The 15,747-nt window shown below is 45.4% G+C and overlaps 1 protein-coding gene across 2 annotated transcripts in view; it reads right to left on the bottom strand.

Annotated features, from left to right (window-relative positions):
* The window catches only part of GNAO1 (G protein subunit alpha o1), a 167,750-nt gene extending 158,891 nt beyond the window's left edge, over nt 1-8,859 (bottom strand). The window contains exons 1-2 of one of the 2 annotated variants that reach the window (XM_057533924.1): nt 7,930-8,859; nt 7,671-7,713 (exon numbers count right to left, since the gene is read on the bottom strand). In XM_057533924.1, coding sequence (XP_057389907.1) covers nt 7,671-7,713; nt 7,930-8,047 — 161 coding nt within the window. In that variant the 5' untranslated portion in view covers nt 8,048-8,859. The remainder of the gene's footprint in view (nt 1-7,670; nt 7,714-7,929) is intronic. The other variant, XM_057533925.1, reaches the window with a different exon arrangement.
* Between the last annotated feature and the right edge of the window lie 6,888 nt (nt 8,860-15,747).

Below are 15,747 nucleotides of genomic sequence, written 5' to 3'. Positions count from 1 at the left end.
ATTAGGCTGAGTTCCTCAAGAGCAGGGACTAAGATCTTCCTCCCTACTTCCATGGCATCATGTATATGTCTAGCTCACACTAGGTGCTCAGTAAATGCTTATGGGTGAGCAGATGGATTAATGGATGGATGGATGGATGGATGGATGGATGGTTGGCTGGCTGGCTGGCTGAATGGATGGATATCCTACTATCCTGTCTTTCCCAAGTCTTCTCCGACCACTTCCTTCCACCAAACCCTGAACCTTCAGTGGCAGCTCCTCTCTGTTGCCACCTACTAATGGCCCACACTTCTGAGGCAGGAATGGAAAATGATTCCAGGAGCTGTCCAGATGGTGATTAGGGACCACTCTGGCGTCAGAATCAATGTGATACACGATGGTGACCACCACCTCCACCTCCAGAAGGAACCCGGCCCCAACCAACCACTTGCTCTTCTTGGTTGAGAAATCAAGTGAGCAGGGGGACAAATACAAGGCACCGACTATTGGCCTTGCAGGATTTTATTTTACTTTAATTTTTTGGTGCTATGAAAAGCACAATGTTTTTCCTCTTTTCTGTAAAGAAAATTAGAACTAAAGATGGCTCAGCAGATAAAAGCTGTGGGCGGTAAATACTCCCACTATTCCCCCCTGCATTTCAGGCTTCTAGGTTTCTCTTTGCATTTACTAAGCTAGAATCCTGAAAGAGGCCTGAGGAATTCTAGCTCATATCCTAAGTAAGAGATGAAAAGACTGAGGCTCAGAGGGGCTAAACGACTTGCCCAAAGTCAAGTTAGAGAAGGAGCCAAAATTAAAACACAGCTCTCCTGATCCTCCCCTTTAACTATTCTGCAAATCTCCCAACTCCCTGGATCTTAGGCACCTGAACCTGGGCAAGTTCCTTCCTGTCTATGCAGCCCTCCCATCCAGGGTGGAAGTCAGGGCTGTCTCCATTTCTAAGCATCCCGGAAGCCACAGACAAACCACTTCTTCCATTAACATGTCACTGGGTCCCTCCTCCCAGAAACATCCTGTTTCTCAATCACAGGATACTTTCAGATCCTCCTCTTTGGTTTGAGAAGCACATCTGCATGAAAAGTTTGGTTAGAGGTGGTTTTCTTTAAATGCCTCTCAGGACTATGACTTTCCTGGCTGAGAAAGCTTTGTGGTTGAGGTTGCTATTCTGCAATTATCTTGGCCTTAAAAGAGCCTTCATGGGTACCCCCTACCCCCTCAGGAGGGAGCCAGAATTGATTCTTCTATGTTTAGAACCTCACATCAAAGACCTCAAGAATCTGAACATGAAGGTAATTCCCAATTTCATAGCTCACTCAGAACAGGAAAGGAGCTTGGGGGTAGCCCTACTACTCCAGTAGCCAACTACTCCAGGAAACAGAGCCCCCAGAGCGGCAGGGGCAGAGCCACCTATCTCGACTCCTGGTCCAGTGCTCTCTCCCACTCTCTGTAATATCACTCCAGCCTCCTGGGCTGAAGCAGCTGCGCCATCAAAAATGTCACATCACTTATGACAACACAATTAGTTATATAACTGATGCTGCAGAGCAGGCAAGGGGAAGAAGCCCTGAGCGTGAACCACAGCGCCCCGCTTCTGGCTCTCAGGGAAGCTAAGGCCCACATACTTGAGAACTCCATATGGGAAGGGAACACCCACTAATCAATCAAAGGAATCAAAACTGTAGCTGACATATGTAAAATGACTTCTATAAAACTGTTAAAAGGGCATTTCATATATTACATCACTTAATGCTCACAACCCTGTTAGGTATTTTTATTATCAGCCCCATTTTACAGGCAAGGAAACTGGGGCACAAAAAAGTAACTTGTTTAAGGGCACACTTCTAATTAGTGGTAGAGTCAAGATTTAAAGCCAAGCAGCCTGGTTACAGAGCCCAAGCTGCTAACTGCCTCTCAGTTTTAAAAGCACGCTAAACGGCTTCTCTCAATAGGAATCCACCTATCTCTTTGAACCAGTAACAGGTCACTGCTCCTTTCTCTCCTTCCTCCGCTATGCTAATGACTGATTTCTCAGGAGGTTTCTTTCCTAACCAGTAATGTGCATAAATGAGAGACATAGAATAAAATAAGAATGTGATACCGGTTTGAACAAATTCTTAGAATGCAGTTTGAACACCTTCAAGCTTTTTATGATGATGCAGTCAATAAAGTGAGGTGAAATGCTCTTCTTACAGCATCTGCTAACCATTTTAAAATCCATGTAGTATGTATGTAAACACACACATACGTGCACATTTTTAAAAATTTTTTCAAAATCAAAAGTTGTTCTTTGCTAGTGTCATATTTTGCGGTAATTCTTTCCAAAATGTTTTATTCAGTTTGAAATCACCTCCTCACCAGCTTGTCTACTATTTTTCAGATCAAAATGTGCTCTTGCGATAATGGTCTGTCTAGTTTTGTAAGAAATGAGAGACTTAGAACACCCCGGGAGAGAGGGAACCAAGTCCCTGCATCCAGATTGACTGAGCACATGTCAGAAAAATATGACCTTATTCTACTCATATTAAATCTCCAGTGTTAACAGTGAGAAGCTGAAAAACATGTGATCCTGTCCTATCTTTAGCAGGTGTGGCTAAGATGCATGATATAATCTGGGGAGTTCCAGGTGCTAAAAAAACAAGACAGTCCTCTGACTCTGGGCACTATAAATCTAATCTAGCCCCACACAGAGACTAGAAATTCTGGATTCCTCTGGAGTCTTGTCAATCCTGAATGAAGCTTCATCCATTTAATCTCATCAGCAACAACCCTTGCAATAAGCACACGGGTTCGATTTCAGAATCCAACAGGTGACTGAGGTTCAAGAATTCCACAGCTGATTCCTGAGGAGATCAGGTGGACTGTTTGCTACTCTTCTGGCAGGAAGGTCTGCTGGTATTTACAGCTCAGTGAACACTAAGGAGGGAGAGAGCACCATCCATCAGCAAAGGAGAACTCATCTGCTACTTGATCTGACATTCTGTTTGCGCTCACACTGTCTCCAGAGAGCAAGGTGCATCCATTTGAATAAACATGGAGACAGGAGGAAGGGGAGGGGGAGCAAAGCAGCCAAAGAGATGATTGCAGAAACAAGAAGTCCACAGATCGAGGAGCTCTTAGTGGAGCGCTGCCCCAACATGGGACCCTTTGGGGATGTGCAGGAAACGCCCTTTCAGACGACTGTACTTTTACTGAATAATGGCTACAAGTTGCTATTCACCTCCTCTCATGCCTGCCACTTAGCAGGTACCAAACAGCGGTGTGCTGAATGAACACAGGCTTGCCCTGAACCCAAGCCAAAGACTAAACACCCTAATTACAAAGTCAGGGTCAGCTGGTAGGAGGAAACCACCAGCTTTTGGCAATCTTAAGATTGTCTTCCCTGTCTGGTAGGGTCTGTCCTCGGACTCCAATCCTACTGGAAGAGCTGGGATATTTGTATGAGCAATGGTGTCTCCACCAAGCAAATCCTTAAATTTTGTTTTACCAGTGGCACTGAGCAAGCACCTTGGAAAGGAACACACATCCAAAGTGCTCCACTTTACGGTGTTCACTTATATAAAGCCTACCAGCTAGCAACCATGCCTCAATTGCCACCTTCAGACTCTCTAGCTCCCTAAAAATTCACTTAATGCTCCAGAGACAACAGAGAGCCTGAATATGACATCACAGAAAACTCAACATCTCAAATGCGGACAGACTGTGGTGCCCATAGCAACTCCACAGTTCATTCTACATTTTCATCAGGTAGATGGTCCAAGTAGTTGTCACTATTTGCTCAGAATGGGAAGTCACTTAAAGTGATTCTGCTGATTCCATATATAATGCCTTAAGAGATTTCTTTGATAGGGTTTTGGTGATTAAATAAAATTAACACTTGCTGTTAAAATTTTGATTAATTGGAATAAAAGAGTCCCCTGATTGACTGCAAAAATGATGAGGCTGTATCACAGGTGAGGTCAGGACCTCCTAACAAGCAAAATTATTTAAAATGTCACACATAAAAAGTCACTGATTACTCATGGTATGTGTAAAATTATATTTTGCCGTCTCAATGATCATTGTTTATTTCTCAGTATGGAAATGTTCTGGATTGTCTGACACAGAGCTCCCAAACACTAGTTCACAATCACATACACAAAGAAAAAAAAACCTAGCAAGCTATTTTCAAATGAAAATTTTAATAAAGTATTAAGAATCAGGCTTTTCAAATGACAGTCTAACATGTGGCCTCTCTTAATGGATGCAAGTTTCCCACTGCAACATGTATCAAGCAAAAGAATGTCAAAGGTCAGTTTCCCTGCAATGTTCCTAGCCTGCTACGGGTGTTAACACTTTGTTCTAAGCAGCATCTGCCAGCCAGGCCTTTGTAATATAATTTCAGTTACTACAGGCATATATGGAAGCCCCATCCGTCTTCTAATCAGCACGCCATAACGTGGATAAGAATGTATGTTGAATGGAGTGGCTCTTTGCTCTTCTGGAAATGCTGATTAAAAAGGATCTGGAGATGTCTCAATATCAATATTCTTCCTCTCAATGCAACAGGCTGAGCTATTAAACCCCAGTCCCCATTAGGAAGTCATCAAGTTCTCACAGGGCATCACTCACAGAGAACGCTCCAATTTCATCTGCCTGGGTGAAATAAAAGAGCATCCTGATTAACTCATAAGTATGGTCTGATAGGTTGTTAACCAATTGTACTGGCCAGGCATGTCCAAAATTGCGTTCTGTAAATGCCACCTACATTTTCAGGGCCAGCCCCACCCATAGTACAGTTCTCCTGATTCAAGTGACTCTCACCCAAGTGGCAATCTGGAAAATCACCTCTGCAAGGGAAGGCTCAAAAGAATTTGTCACTAGGATACAGTGACACCAATCCCACATTTTGTGGTTAATAAAACAAGTCCTGCATCCAGCTTGGCACAAGGCCCTGATCTGATTTATTTCAAGCCAAGCTGGAGGGCTCACAGGAAAAGCTGCCATTCATGAATGCTTCAGGAGGACAGGACACTAGGGTCCCTGTGGCAAAATTTACATGGGCCAGAAATCTTTCTGACTCACCTTTTGAGCAAACTTAGCTCATTTCCTAAAGAGAACTGGTGTATTTTTAAAAATATACTAACAGTTTTACCAACAAAATCTCAATTTTGCCTGTTATTTTTCTCCAAAAAGGCGTCCTGTCGGGTGATAAAGGGGGGAGTGCAGGGAAAAGAGAGAAAGTGCCAGGACGTCTGATTTAACCATCTGAAATATCTAACGCTTGATTTTTTTTCCCGTCTGTGAAATTTCCTCTGTGTAACCAAATATGAGACGCAGAAGACTCTCCCGGAGAAGTCTAAATACAGCCTTCATTTAAGATTTTCTGCCCCAGTACATAATTAGGAAATTTCATTCTAAAATGACAAGCCTATCTCCTTGGAGAGCGTGCCTCTGTTTGAATAAAAAAGGCGAGGTATCCTTCAGGGTACACAGTATATATTTTTAAACTTCTTATTAAATCAACCTAATTTATGGGGCTTGTTCAGGAAAAGCCGGTAAGGAGTTGCTTCGGCAGATGCAAAGTTAATTTCCAGACTCCAGCATACACCCCGCTTCCATCCCCGCTTCCCTCAACCGAGCGTTTCCGAATGCCTTCGGCCTCCTTCGAAGAGGCTCGGCTCTCTCCGCCGAGGCCCCGGCTCGGCTCCGAACACTGCCGAGTCCCTCCGAGCCTCGCGCCCAGCCTGCACCGAGCCGAGCCGAGCGCCACCAAGCCTGAGCCTCCTCGACTTCTCCAGCCTCGGCTGGGCGCTGTCCACCACTCGCAGCGCCTGAAACCTCACCCAGCTCCGGTGGCTGGGGCTTCTACTGGGCTGCAAGCCTGCCACTGCAGATTACACAGTTCTGAAGTTTTGAAACGTCCCCTTTAGGGAGAAAGGGGTGGTGCTGCTTGCATTTACCGACCTGCAAGGGCTCCAGGCAGATGCAACATGCACCTTGTTGCAACGAGCAATTCCCCAGGCCCCGCCTTCGCATCCATTTGGGTTGCACAAGCTTCAAAGAAGCCCCAGGCCAAATTACCCGTGGATAATTTGGGTGCGGCAAGCCGAGGGGCCTCTGCACAGAAAGCTCCAGGGAGCTCTCGAACAAAAATAAGAATACGTCAAGCAGACGGGAGAAATTGTCTCCGAGTCGCTACTCCCTACCATCATGGCGCCGCCTAGAACCCGCTTGTCATGCCTGTTACACATGCAAGATTTCTTGCATCTTGGTTCTGAAACCGCAAGCATGCTTCGTCTCCCATCCACCTTTCTGCGAAAGGGGTTTTTACTTTCCATTGTTTTCCTTCGGGATGCAATTACTTCGGCTATTCTGTCAAGCTGAAAAATAATCATTTTTGTTTACTGCACAGCAACCCCTAATTAGGAGCTGTGTGTGCACGAAGGTGTCACAGCCAAGCGACGTGGAATCCTCGCTAAACGGTCTTAACGAACTCCTCCGTCCCGAACTGACAGGCCAACGGAAGCAGCGGGGCTAGGAGACCCAAGGGCGCGCACCCCTTTCCTAAGGTCACCCCCTCCCCAAGCAAAGCTGCCTGTGGGCTCACCAGGAACTGCTAACCAGGAGTGGATGGGGCAAGAAGCAAGCCTGGGAGTAGGAAGGAGGGGCAAGGCTCCTTACTGAGAAAGTGTGGAAGGGAAGGAATATCCCATTTTGTTTTAATTTTCAACCATCACTCAAATCCACCCCCAGTTAATTAGGAAGGGAAACTGATATCTAAGGCAGAAGGGGGTGGTGCGGCAAGTGGGGCCTGAAATCCGCATTGTGGGTAAATTACATGGAACACAGCCTATGCAGAGTGTAAATAAATACATTGATAAAGGCCATAGAGTGAACGAAAACTGCCAGTGTCAGGAGAGCAAAGGCTGGGAGGGTGGGGGAGAAAGGCGGGGGAGCAGCAAGGGGCGGGCATTCAGCCTCACAGCCAGCGTCCTCCTTCCACCTCTGCCTTGGATACACCTGTGCCAGCCCCATTCGCTTGGACACCCACCCCCTCCCCTACCACACGCCCCTTCCCCTAACCTCCGTCCTTTGGGGGTGGGGAGGAGGGGCAGAAACCACAGCCTCTAATTCAGCACCAAATCCATGAACAGCAGACACTTGATACTCCACCCCAGCCTAGGGCTGGGTCCCCTCCATGTTTTAGCCAAGTTCAAAAATCACTGCCCCAGGAGAAGAGTAGAGGGAAGTGGGATTATGGATGTGGAGAAGGGGGTGGAGGAAGGAGGAAAGAGAAATAGAGACAGAATGATACAGAGACACAGAGATAGAAATGGAGGCAGCGATACACAGGAAACACCACACAATCAAGAGTAATGATCATAATCATGCCAATAGTGTGATGTTCTGATCAATATGGCGGACACTGTCATTCATACAACTACAGGCGCTCCCCTTCCCTCCACCCCACCCCCGGAGAAAAAAACACCCACCCTGGGAGTTGGGGTGGAAGACTCAGAACCAACGTAGGGCCTGGGGGAGGGGAGTCAAATTCAGGTGTGTGTATGCGTGTGCGTGTGTGTGCACGAATTAAAAACCGGGCCTGGAGAGCAATGTGAAGTGAGCAAGGTAATAAAAATTATTAAAAAATTATGCTTTATAAAAGTACAAATCCCAATGCCACAGGGACTTACTTCATCTGCTTCACAATGGTGCTTTTTCCAGATTCTCCAGCCCCTGTTGGGACAGACAGGGGGGAAAATTTGGTGAGTGTCAGCTTAGGGGACCGGGGTGGGGGGTGGGAGGTAAGGCATGCGAGGGAGTGGGCGATCCTGGGCACATGGTGGTGCCAACTCGGGGACCAGGTCTCCCCAGGAGCGAGTGGGGGGGGGACTGGTGGGGGGTGCAGAGTGGCCGGGGTCGGGGGATGGGGGTGGCAGTCCCGGTCCTTACCCAGCAGGAGTAATTTCACGTCTTTGGCAGCGCTGATGCCATCCTCTTTGAGGTTTTTCTCAATCGCCTTGCTCCGCTCGAGGGCGGCTCGCTCCTCTGCGCTCAGAGTACATCCCATGGTGGCCCCTTCCCTGCCACAGCCCGCACGACTCGGCTGGCACGGCTCCCCGGCTCGGCGCGCCCCCCACCCCCCCAGAAAGCAGAGCCTGGGCTCAAAGGGGAAAAAATCACGATAGCCTCCCCTTGGCTGAAAACAAAAATGTCGGGAAACCAGAACCCCCCAAAAAGACAGCCTCTAACAAGATTCCAGCCACGGAGACTCGCGGCAGCTGGCGGGGCTCTGGGGGTGTCGAGGCGAGGGTGGCCGGGGTCTGGGGTTCCGGAGCCGAGGGAGGAGGCGCCCGCGGTCCGAGGAGGCGCGGGCTGCAGGCACTGAGGCTTGTGCACGACCCAAAATAAATAAAATAATAGTCGAGGCAGAAGTCGCAGCCGGAGCCGGCGGAGGGTGGGGTGGGGGGCAGGGTGGGTCCTTCTGCCGCTGCTGCCGGAGGAGGAGGAGGCGCGGGGTGTGGAGGGAGTGAGTTAGGGGATGCTGCTAGTGTATTTGCATCGCTGTTCCTCAGCCGTCGGTGCGTCCGCGGCGCCTTCGCCGACCCCCGCGCGCTGGGCAGGGCTGGGCAAGGGGCCGGGCCGGGGGGCAGGTTTCTAGCGGGAGACGGCGTCGCTGTTTCCCAGAGCTCGCATCGCTCGGTGGAGCCTACTGAAGAGAAAGGGAGAGCGCGACGGAGCCGCGGGCAGCCGGGAGCTCGAGGGGGAGCGAGAGGAGAGAGGCTGGGAGGGAGGGGAGAAAAAAAATGAAGAGAGAGCGAGCGAGCGAGCGCGCGCGCGCCACAGACCGGGCGGGGGAGGGGGCGAGCGCAGCGCGCGAGTGCGCCAGCTGCTCTGCGCACCCCGCACGGCCAGCCGCCCGCTGACGTAAGCAGGGCCGCGCGCCGGGCCCCCGGGACGGGGAGGGGCGGGGGGCGGGGGAGGCGCGCGCGCCGGGGTCCGCGTAACTAGCGGGGGCGCGCGCGCGGCGCGGCCTCCCCTCCCCCACCCTCCCCCCACTCCCCTCAGGGCCCGCGGCTCCCCGAGGTGGGCTCATGCGAGGCCTAGCGGGGGCGGGGCCTGGGGCCGGGCTCGAGCCCGGGCGCCCCTCCCCGCCTCCGCCTCCGCCTCCGCCTCCGCCCTCGCCCAGTGCTCTGGCGGCTCGGGCCTGGTCAACGCGAGCTCGGGGCTGGGTCGCCCGCGCCGCCGTCAGGTGGGTCCACTGGGTCGCGGCCGGCGCCGCCTCCCTCGCTCTCCTGCCTCCTCTCCATCTTGGCTCCAGCAGCGCGCCTTCTTGGTTGCTCTCCGGCTGCTGGGGCCGTAGCAGCCGAGGTCAGGTGGCCTCGGTTAACTCGAGGAGACAGTGGTTCTGAGGGAACCTGCGTTCCCAATCATTCGCCCTTGGGGCGTAGGGGCAGATTCGGATTTTTCGCTTCCTGCGTCCCACAGACATTTATTGAGCACCTAGTATGTGAGAGAGGAGGCTGTGAGAAGAGGAACACAGCAGGATGAGACAAAGCCAGGGCCTGTTCTCAAGGAGCCTCTGCCTCCCTTTGCCATCGCGGACCCTGCTCCAAGATTGCCGGCCAAAAGGGCAGCGCAGGAGACAGTTCCCACACTGGGCAGCTTTTGGATGGGAGGGACAGGTTTTCATGTGTTACTTCCTCAACACAGAGCTTAAATGCTTTTGCTCATTTTGAAAGGTTTAGTTTGGTTGAGATTTTTGCACTGAGTCCTCTTGTCCTGCCTCTTCCCCAAACACAAATACGTTAAATGAATAGATTTTGAGAGAAGAGAGCTTTTTCCTCTATATCTTTTAAAACACTCCCCCGCCCCATCTCTTTTTAAAGTAAAGACCCAGCAACCTGGGTCAGTTATTCAGCGTACAGCTCATCAAATACTGAGGAAACACATACACTTCTGCCAAAGATTGGGCATGTTCTAGGTGGTCTCTGAGATTTTGAAGAAATTAGTTCTCACTGCACAAAATGGTTTTACAATCAGTTCCATCAGACAGCCTCAGGGGCCCTCCTAGAAAAAGGGGCCAATAGGAAAGATTGCATGGGGATAGGAGAGGCAACCGGCCAGTGGAAAACGTTTTTTCTAATAGTTGAGCATTTTTGTGGCTCTGAAAGCAAACTTGTTTGTTTGTTTCATTTCAACAATAGAAAAAACACCCCTGTTTTTGGAAATGTTACCCAGCATAAAAATACATTTGCAATGGGGCGGGGGGGAGGCAATTAAGGCCCACAAGGAAGAAAACATTTTTTCCCCTGAATTTTTCAATTTGTTGTTTCCCAGTTTGGGTTTGCCTCATTCCACAAATAGCTGTCTATGTCAAAAGTTGTATGTAATGTAATTTGAATATTTAAACTTAGATCACATTTAAATATTGTAGAAAACTGACAAAGGACTCTTATAAAGAATTGTTTTATAAAGTAAATAACTTTTTCCCTACTTACCCTTACACCCCTACCCAGTCTCCTTTTGTGTGTGTATTGAGGAGAGGAGCTTAGGGGATGAATCTGGTTTGCTTAAAATCTGGCTGTCACTAAAAATCAGCCTCCCAGATCCAAAACAGAGCTTAGGTAACCAATATTCTATAGAATTTGTTATTTCTTTTAAAGGTTGCTAGGATGATTATGCAGATCTCTCAGATATAGGGAAAAAATTCAGCCACCTCACCCAGATTCTGCAATCCCTACGAGGCTGCATCTGAAATACTGAAGAGGTAAGACCATAACCATTTCTTTGTAAATGGTGGGTCATATTTTACATTTTAATGCTCTTTCATATGAAGTAATTTTTAATTGAAGATCTTAGACTCTCGGGGCATTGTGGTTTACATGGTTGAATCAAACTATCTTTGATTTTGGGTATATTTATTCCTTCTTGGTATCATACCTAGTATGGTGGAGGCACAAACCTATGTTTTGTGGTTTTCTTTACTCAGTACTTACTAAGCACCTACCTGCCATGAACAGGGTAATGTTCTAGGCACTATAGGTGTTGTATTTCAGGTTTGTCTACCCTGTTTTCTTTTTCTGGGTCACTTTGCATCTTTATAGCTCGGCTTCATAAAAGACTAATAATAATCCGCTTCACCTGTAGAGTGCTTTACAGCTTACAGAGCACTTTTATGAAAATTATCTCTAGTGATCCACATAAACCTCAGTTAGGGATTGTGGTGTGGGAAGCATCATGGCTGAGTGAAAAGAGCCTGGGCCCATATCAACCTGGGTACCCATTTTACAGCTGAGAAAACTGAGCCTCTGAGGGGCTGAATAAATTGTTCAAGGTCATGCAGTCATTTAGTACTACTAATCCAGGGCTCCTTTCACAGGTTTGTGGACTATTTGAGAGATAACATGTTATACGTATTTATTATATATTTAAAAAAAAAAAAAATATATATATATATATATATATATATATATCATACTTCCTAGGCTCACAGAAAGCTTACAACTCCAGAAACCAATCATATTCTGGTCCCCACCACCAAAAGAAGTAAGGATGACAACATCTCAGTTCTCTGTGAGTTATTAGTAATTAGATAATACCACAAGTGTTTAATTAGTTAATTAGTGTTTAAATAGTTAATTCCTGTGGGAATGAGGAAATTATATTCCTAACATCAGGAGTAATCAGGGACAGATTCAATTTGGTTTTATTTTATATGATCCTCAGAATTATATTTCTCTGATTGTTCCTGTTGACCAAAAGAATAATTCTCCTTTACCCCACCTTAGGTCAACTATAGCCCTTACCACACATGGTTCAGCATACTTTTAATTTTAAAAGTAGGTGATCAGAATATTTTATATACTCTCTAAAAGGAACAACAAAAGCCTACAATGAGTTGCTTTTGTACCACATGTGGCTCCTATTCTGGAGGACAGTAATTTACGATATAAGCAAGATCCTCCAGGTCTAACTTACAGAATGTGGGCTCTGATTTGATGAACTGAATTTCCGTATTTGTTCCTTTTTGAGGTTACTTTAATTAAATATGCATGTATTGACCATCTACTGTGTTTAATGTATTGACTTAGACTCAAAGGGAGGTTTAGACATGAGCTTGGCTTCCTGAAATCTTGAAATCCCTGGAATGTTTCAAAACAATTCACATCAGAATCAGCTGGGGTGCTTGTTAAAAATTCAGTTACCCATCTTACTTCTACCAAGTCAGACTATTCTAAAATCTGCATTGGTATCCACTCCCTAGGTGATTTTTCTGTACAAAGTGCTAGGTCTTATAGAGAATCTGTGCCAATTAATTCTACTAGTAGCTTACATTCTTAAAGTCCAAATATCTCTCCTGTTTCTGAATTCAAATTTTCTTTATGTTTAGTAGTTTTTGTATTTCTGTAAAAGGAAAAACTTATGAGAATTACTATTCCTTATGGACATCACTCTCCTCGTGGGAAGAAAATAGGCTAAAATGTGTGGTTCATGAGTTAAATGAAATCAAACTAAATGTCAAATGTATTAGGCATTTTGGGGAGAATGGTAGATCACTAGAGATTTTTAAGTTTCTGCACTAAGGGTTTTTATTATAAAATTGATAGCTCACACTCTAACTTAGTGGTGAATATAATTTAGAAGAATGTCTGGGTAAGGCTAAGAAATGACTTAGAGTTTTCTGATAAATATCTGGCATTAATGAGGGAAGATGCTGATCCAATTTTTTTTATGTCCCTAGAGGGTATTATTATCCTTATCCTATTGTCCTTGTTAGCTGTTATTCAGTGCTTCTCTGACTGGTATTAATATTATTTTGTGCACATCTCTCATACCTACCAGAACAGTGGTTATCAAATGTTATTGTGCATAAGAATTACGTGGGATGCTTTTTAAAATGCAGATTCCTGGGTGAATAGCTAGAATTTCTGAATCAGTGAGTCTGAGGTGGAGCCTGATACTGTTCATTTTTACAATCATACGTTCTCCCCCAAGTGATGTGCTCAGGAAACATATCACTGGACTATAAACTCCTTTGAGGTGAGGGAGTTACCACTTTGTATATATCCCAAAAGGTCAAGCATGGCCCATTGTCCACAGGTCATCAATTTTAATGCTATTAACCAAATTCACCTGTCTATAGACAAGGGCTAAATCAGATCATATATCAAAGTTCTTTGCAGTTCTGAGACTTTTTGATTTTTCTAATAGAAATTTTGTGACTTGATTCTGGAAAACTTTTTTTTTTTTAAACATGTTTAAAGATTTATTTATTGATTGATTGATTGCTATGTTGGGTCTTCGTTTCTGTGCTAGGGCTTTCTCTAGTTGCGGCAAGCGGGGGCCACTCTTCATCGCGGTGCGCGTGCCTCTCACTATCGTGGCCCCTCTTGTTGCAGAGCACAGGCTCCAGACGCGCAGGCTCAGTAGTTGTGGCTCACGGGCCTAGTTGCTCTGCGGCAGGTGGGATCTTCCCAGACCAGGGCTCGAACCCGTGTCCCCTGCATTAGCAGGCAGATTCTCAACCACTGTGCCACCAGGGAAGCCCTGGAAAACTTTTAAGATTGGGTGAGTTCGAAGAGGTAATGACTTATTTTCAAGTAAGATTCTGAAAAATGAAATGATACTGATTTTAAACAAACAAATGGGAGATTTGTTGGTATTTAGGAACTTGTGAGAATAGCATATGCCAAATGTTTTTGAAGTTTCCATCAGAATATGCTTTGTTAAATTTCGTCTCTCATTTGTTTTGTGGACTTCATGAAAAAAATCAGTTTATCATTGTTAGGAATAAAAGATGACATGGGAAGAAATAAAGGTTTTGTGTACTTTTAAACGAAGGGACTTGCTTGAAGGCTTGTAGATAATTGAGTTGAGCTCTTAGGTTATTGAAGTCCATTATGTGGTCACTGTTGAGAACATTATTTGCTGAGTGTATTTTGATGGTTCAAGAACCCCAAAGAGAGTGTGCTTTGTGATTTTTCTCAATTTAGGATAGCAAGAGAATCCCACAGGGATGCATTTGGCTTGAACTGAGTGGAAAGTTGGAGGGGGCTAGGACTGGTGCTTTCACATTGATAAGACTGACCAAGAGCTGAAATTGAAGTTGGAAGCTTGGCTTAAAATGAAAGCATTTCCTAACAGCCGTGATTCCTGTTGGCATTTTCTTGGAAAATCTTTCATCAGAAACCAAGATTCTTATTTGTTATAATAGGAATAATAGGACTTTTAAACCTACCTGGGCTAGAGTTGACAGATGTGATTAGCTGGTACATGTTTGTAAGGTATTATTTAATACTCTTGTCCTCCAGAAGATGAGATTCCCTGACACAAAGATTTCTTGCATTATTTATCATATTCTCTATCTCCATAGAGCCTTTCACACATGCAGCTCAAACACATTTAGACATTATCTCATTAGTCTTCTGTAAGCTTCAAGGTCCAAAGTCTTATTACAGCATTGCTCCTTAAAGATAGAAATGTTGTTGTTTGTTCCTGTCAGTTGTATTTGCGAAGGCAAAAAGTCGGTGAATTTATCTGAATTCAGTTAAAACCAGTTTGGATTGTCTGTAACAAGTGTGACTGGGGGAGGGGGAGGCTATCAATTAATTCAAACTTATTAGAAGTAGGTTGGGGGTGTTTGGCCAGACTAGAATGATTTAATTTTGTGACCTGTCTGCATCCTCTAAAGTACATGTGGTTTGGGGTGTTCCCAAAGTCTGCCAAGTACCAAGAGCATAGTGTTCCAGTTGGGAAACATGGTTCTTCACTTGAGCTAACATTTGGGTGTATTATCTGTTCCCCAAAGGCCTGTAAAACCCTGACCTCTGTGGCAGAAAAAAAACATTTTTATAAAATTCCTGTGTGTGTGTGATGGAGCACATCTATAAAATTGAAGAAGGGTAATTCAGAGAGAGATGTATTTTCAACCAGACACCTATCCCATAGGACTTTAACTAGGATCATTCAGAGCTTGAAGTAGAAAGAAAAGAACTGAACTGATTTTCCTCTCAAGGAACACCTGCAGTTGGCTGTCTTTCCCCTTGGCCACTGTAACCTTTGGAGAGGGCTAAGAGAAGAGGAAAGAAAAAGGAGGAGGAAGGACTCTGAATTAGTTACATCCAATATAAATTTAAAACAGCACTGTTCCTAATGACCAAAGAGAGGACATGTACAGATTTCAATAAAAACATTGAATGTAATGGCTTAAAATGACCAAAATTAAAGAGGTGGATGCCCAAAGGCAATCTTAAAAAAATTAATATTGGGATTAATTTTCATGGATTGAGAGGTAGGATGAATGGGGCAGGGAAAGAAAAAGGGTAAATTTTGGGATTGTTCAATTTGATCATCCTTTCTTTGATGCTACCACCTCTGCTTCTGTTTTAGGAAAGATGTGACACCAATCCTTCTTTCCTTCTTTTTTGCTTCTCCCACCTCTGTTCTACTCCGATACTTGGCTTTATCCTACCATAAACATTTCTTCAGGAAGAAAATAGTGATAAGAATGAAATTTTTCCTATCATTGCCTTCATTTATTTAGTACATACTTATTGTGTTTACTGTGTTTACTATGTCAGACTCTGTTCTAGGAACACACTGGGAATACACTGTTGAATACAACACACTAGGTCCCCTGCCATCATGATGCATATAGTCTCTGATCTTTGAATTATAGCGCTCTCTCATACATTATTTAATTTGATCCTTTTAAGAACCCTTTGAAATAGCCCAGATTTCTATTTACATTTTATGCATAATAAAATT

Source organism: Balaenoptera acutorostrata, chromosome 19, assembly GCF_949987535.1.
Source record: "Balaenoptera acutorostrata chromosome 19, mBalAcu1.1, whole genome shotgun sequence".
In the NCBI taxonomy this organism is placed as follows: Eukaryota; Metazoa; Chordata; class Mammalia; order Artiodactyla; family Balaenopteridae; genus Balaenoptera; species Balaenoptera acutorostrata.
This window is presented reverse-complemented; position numbering and strand designations above follow the sequence as displayed.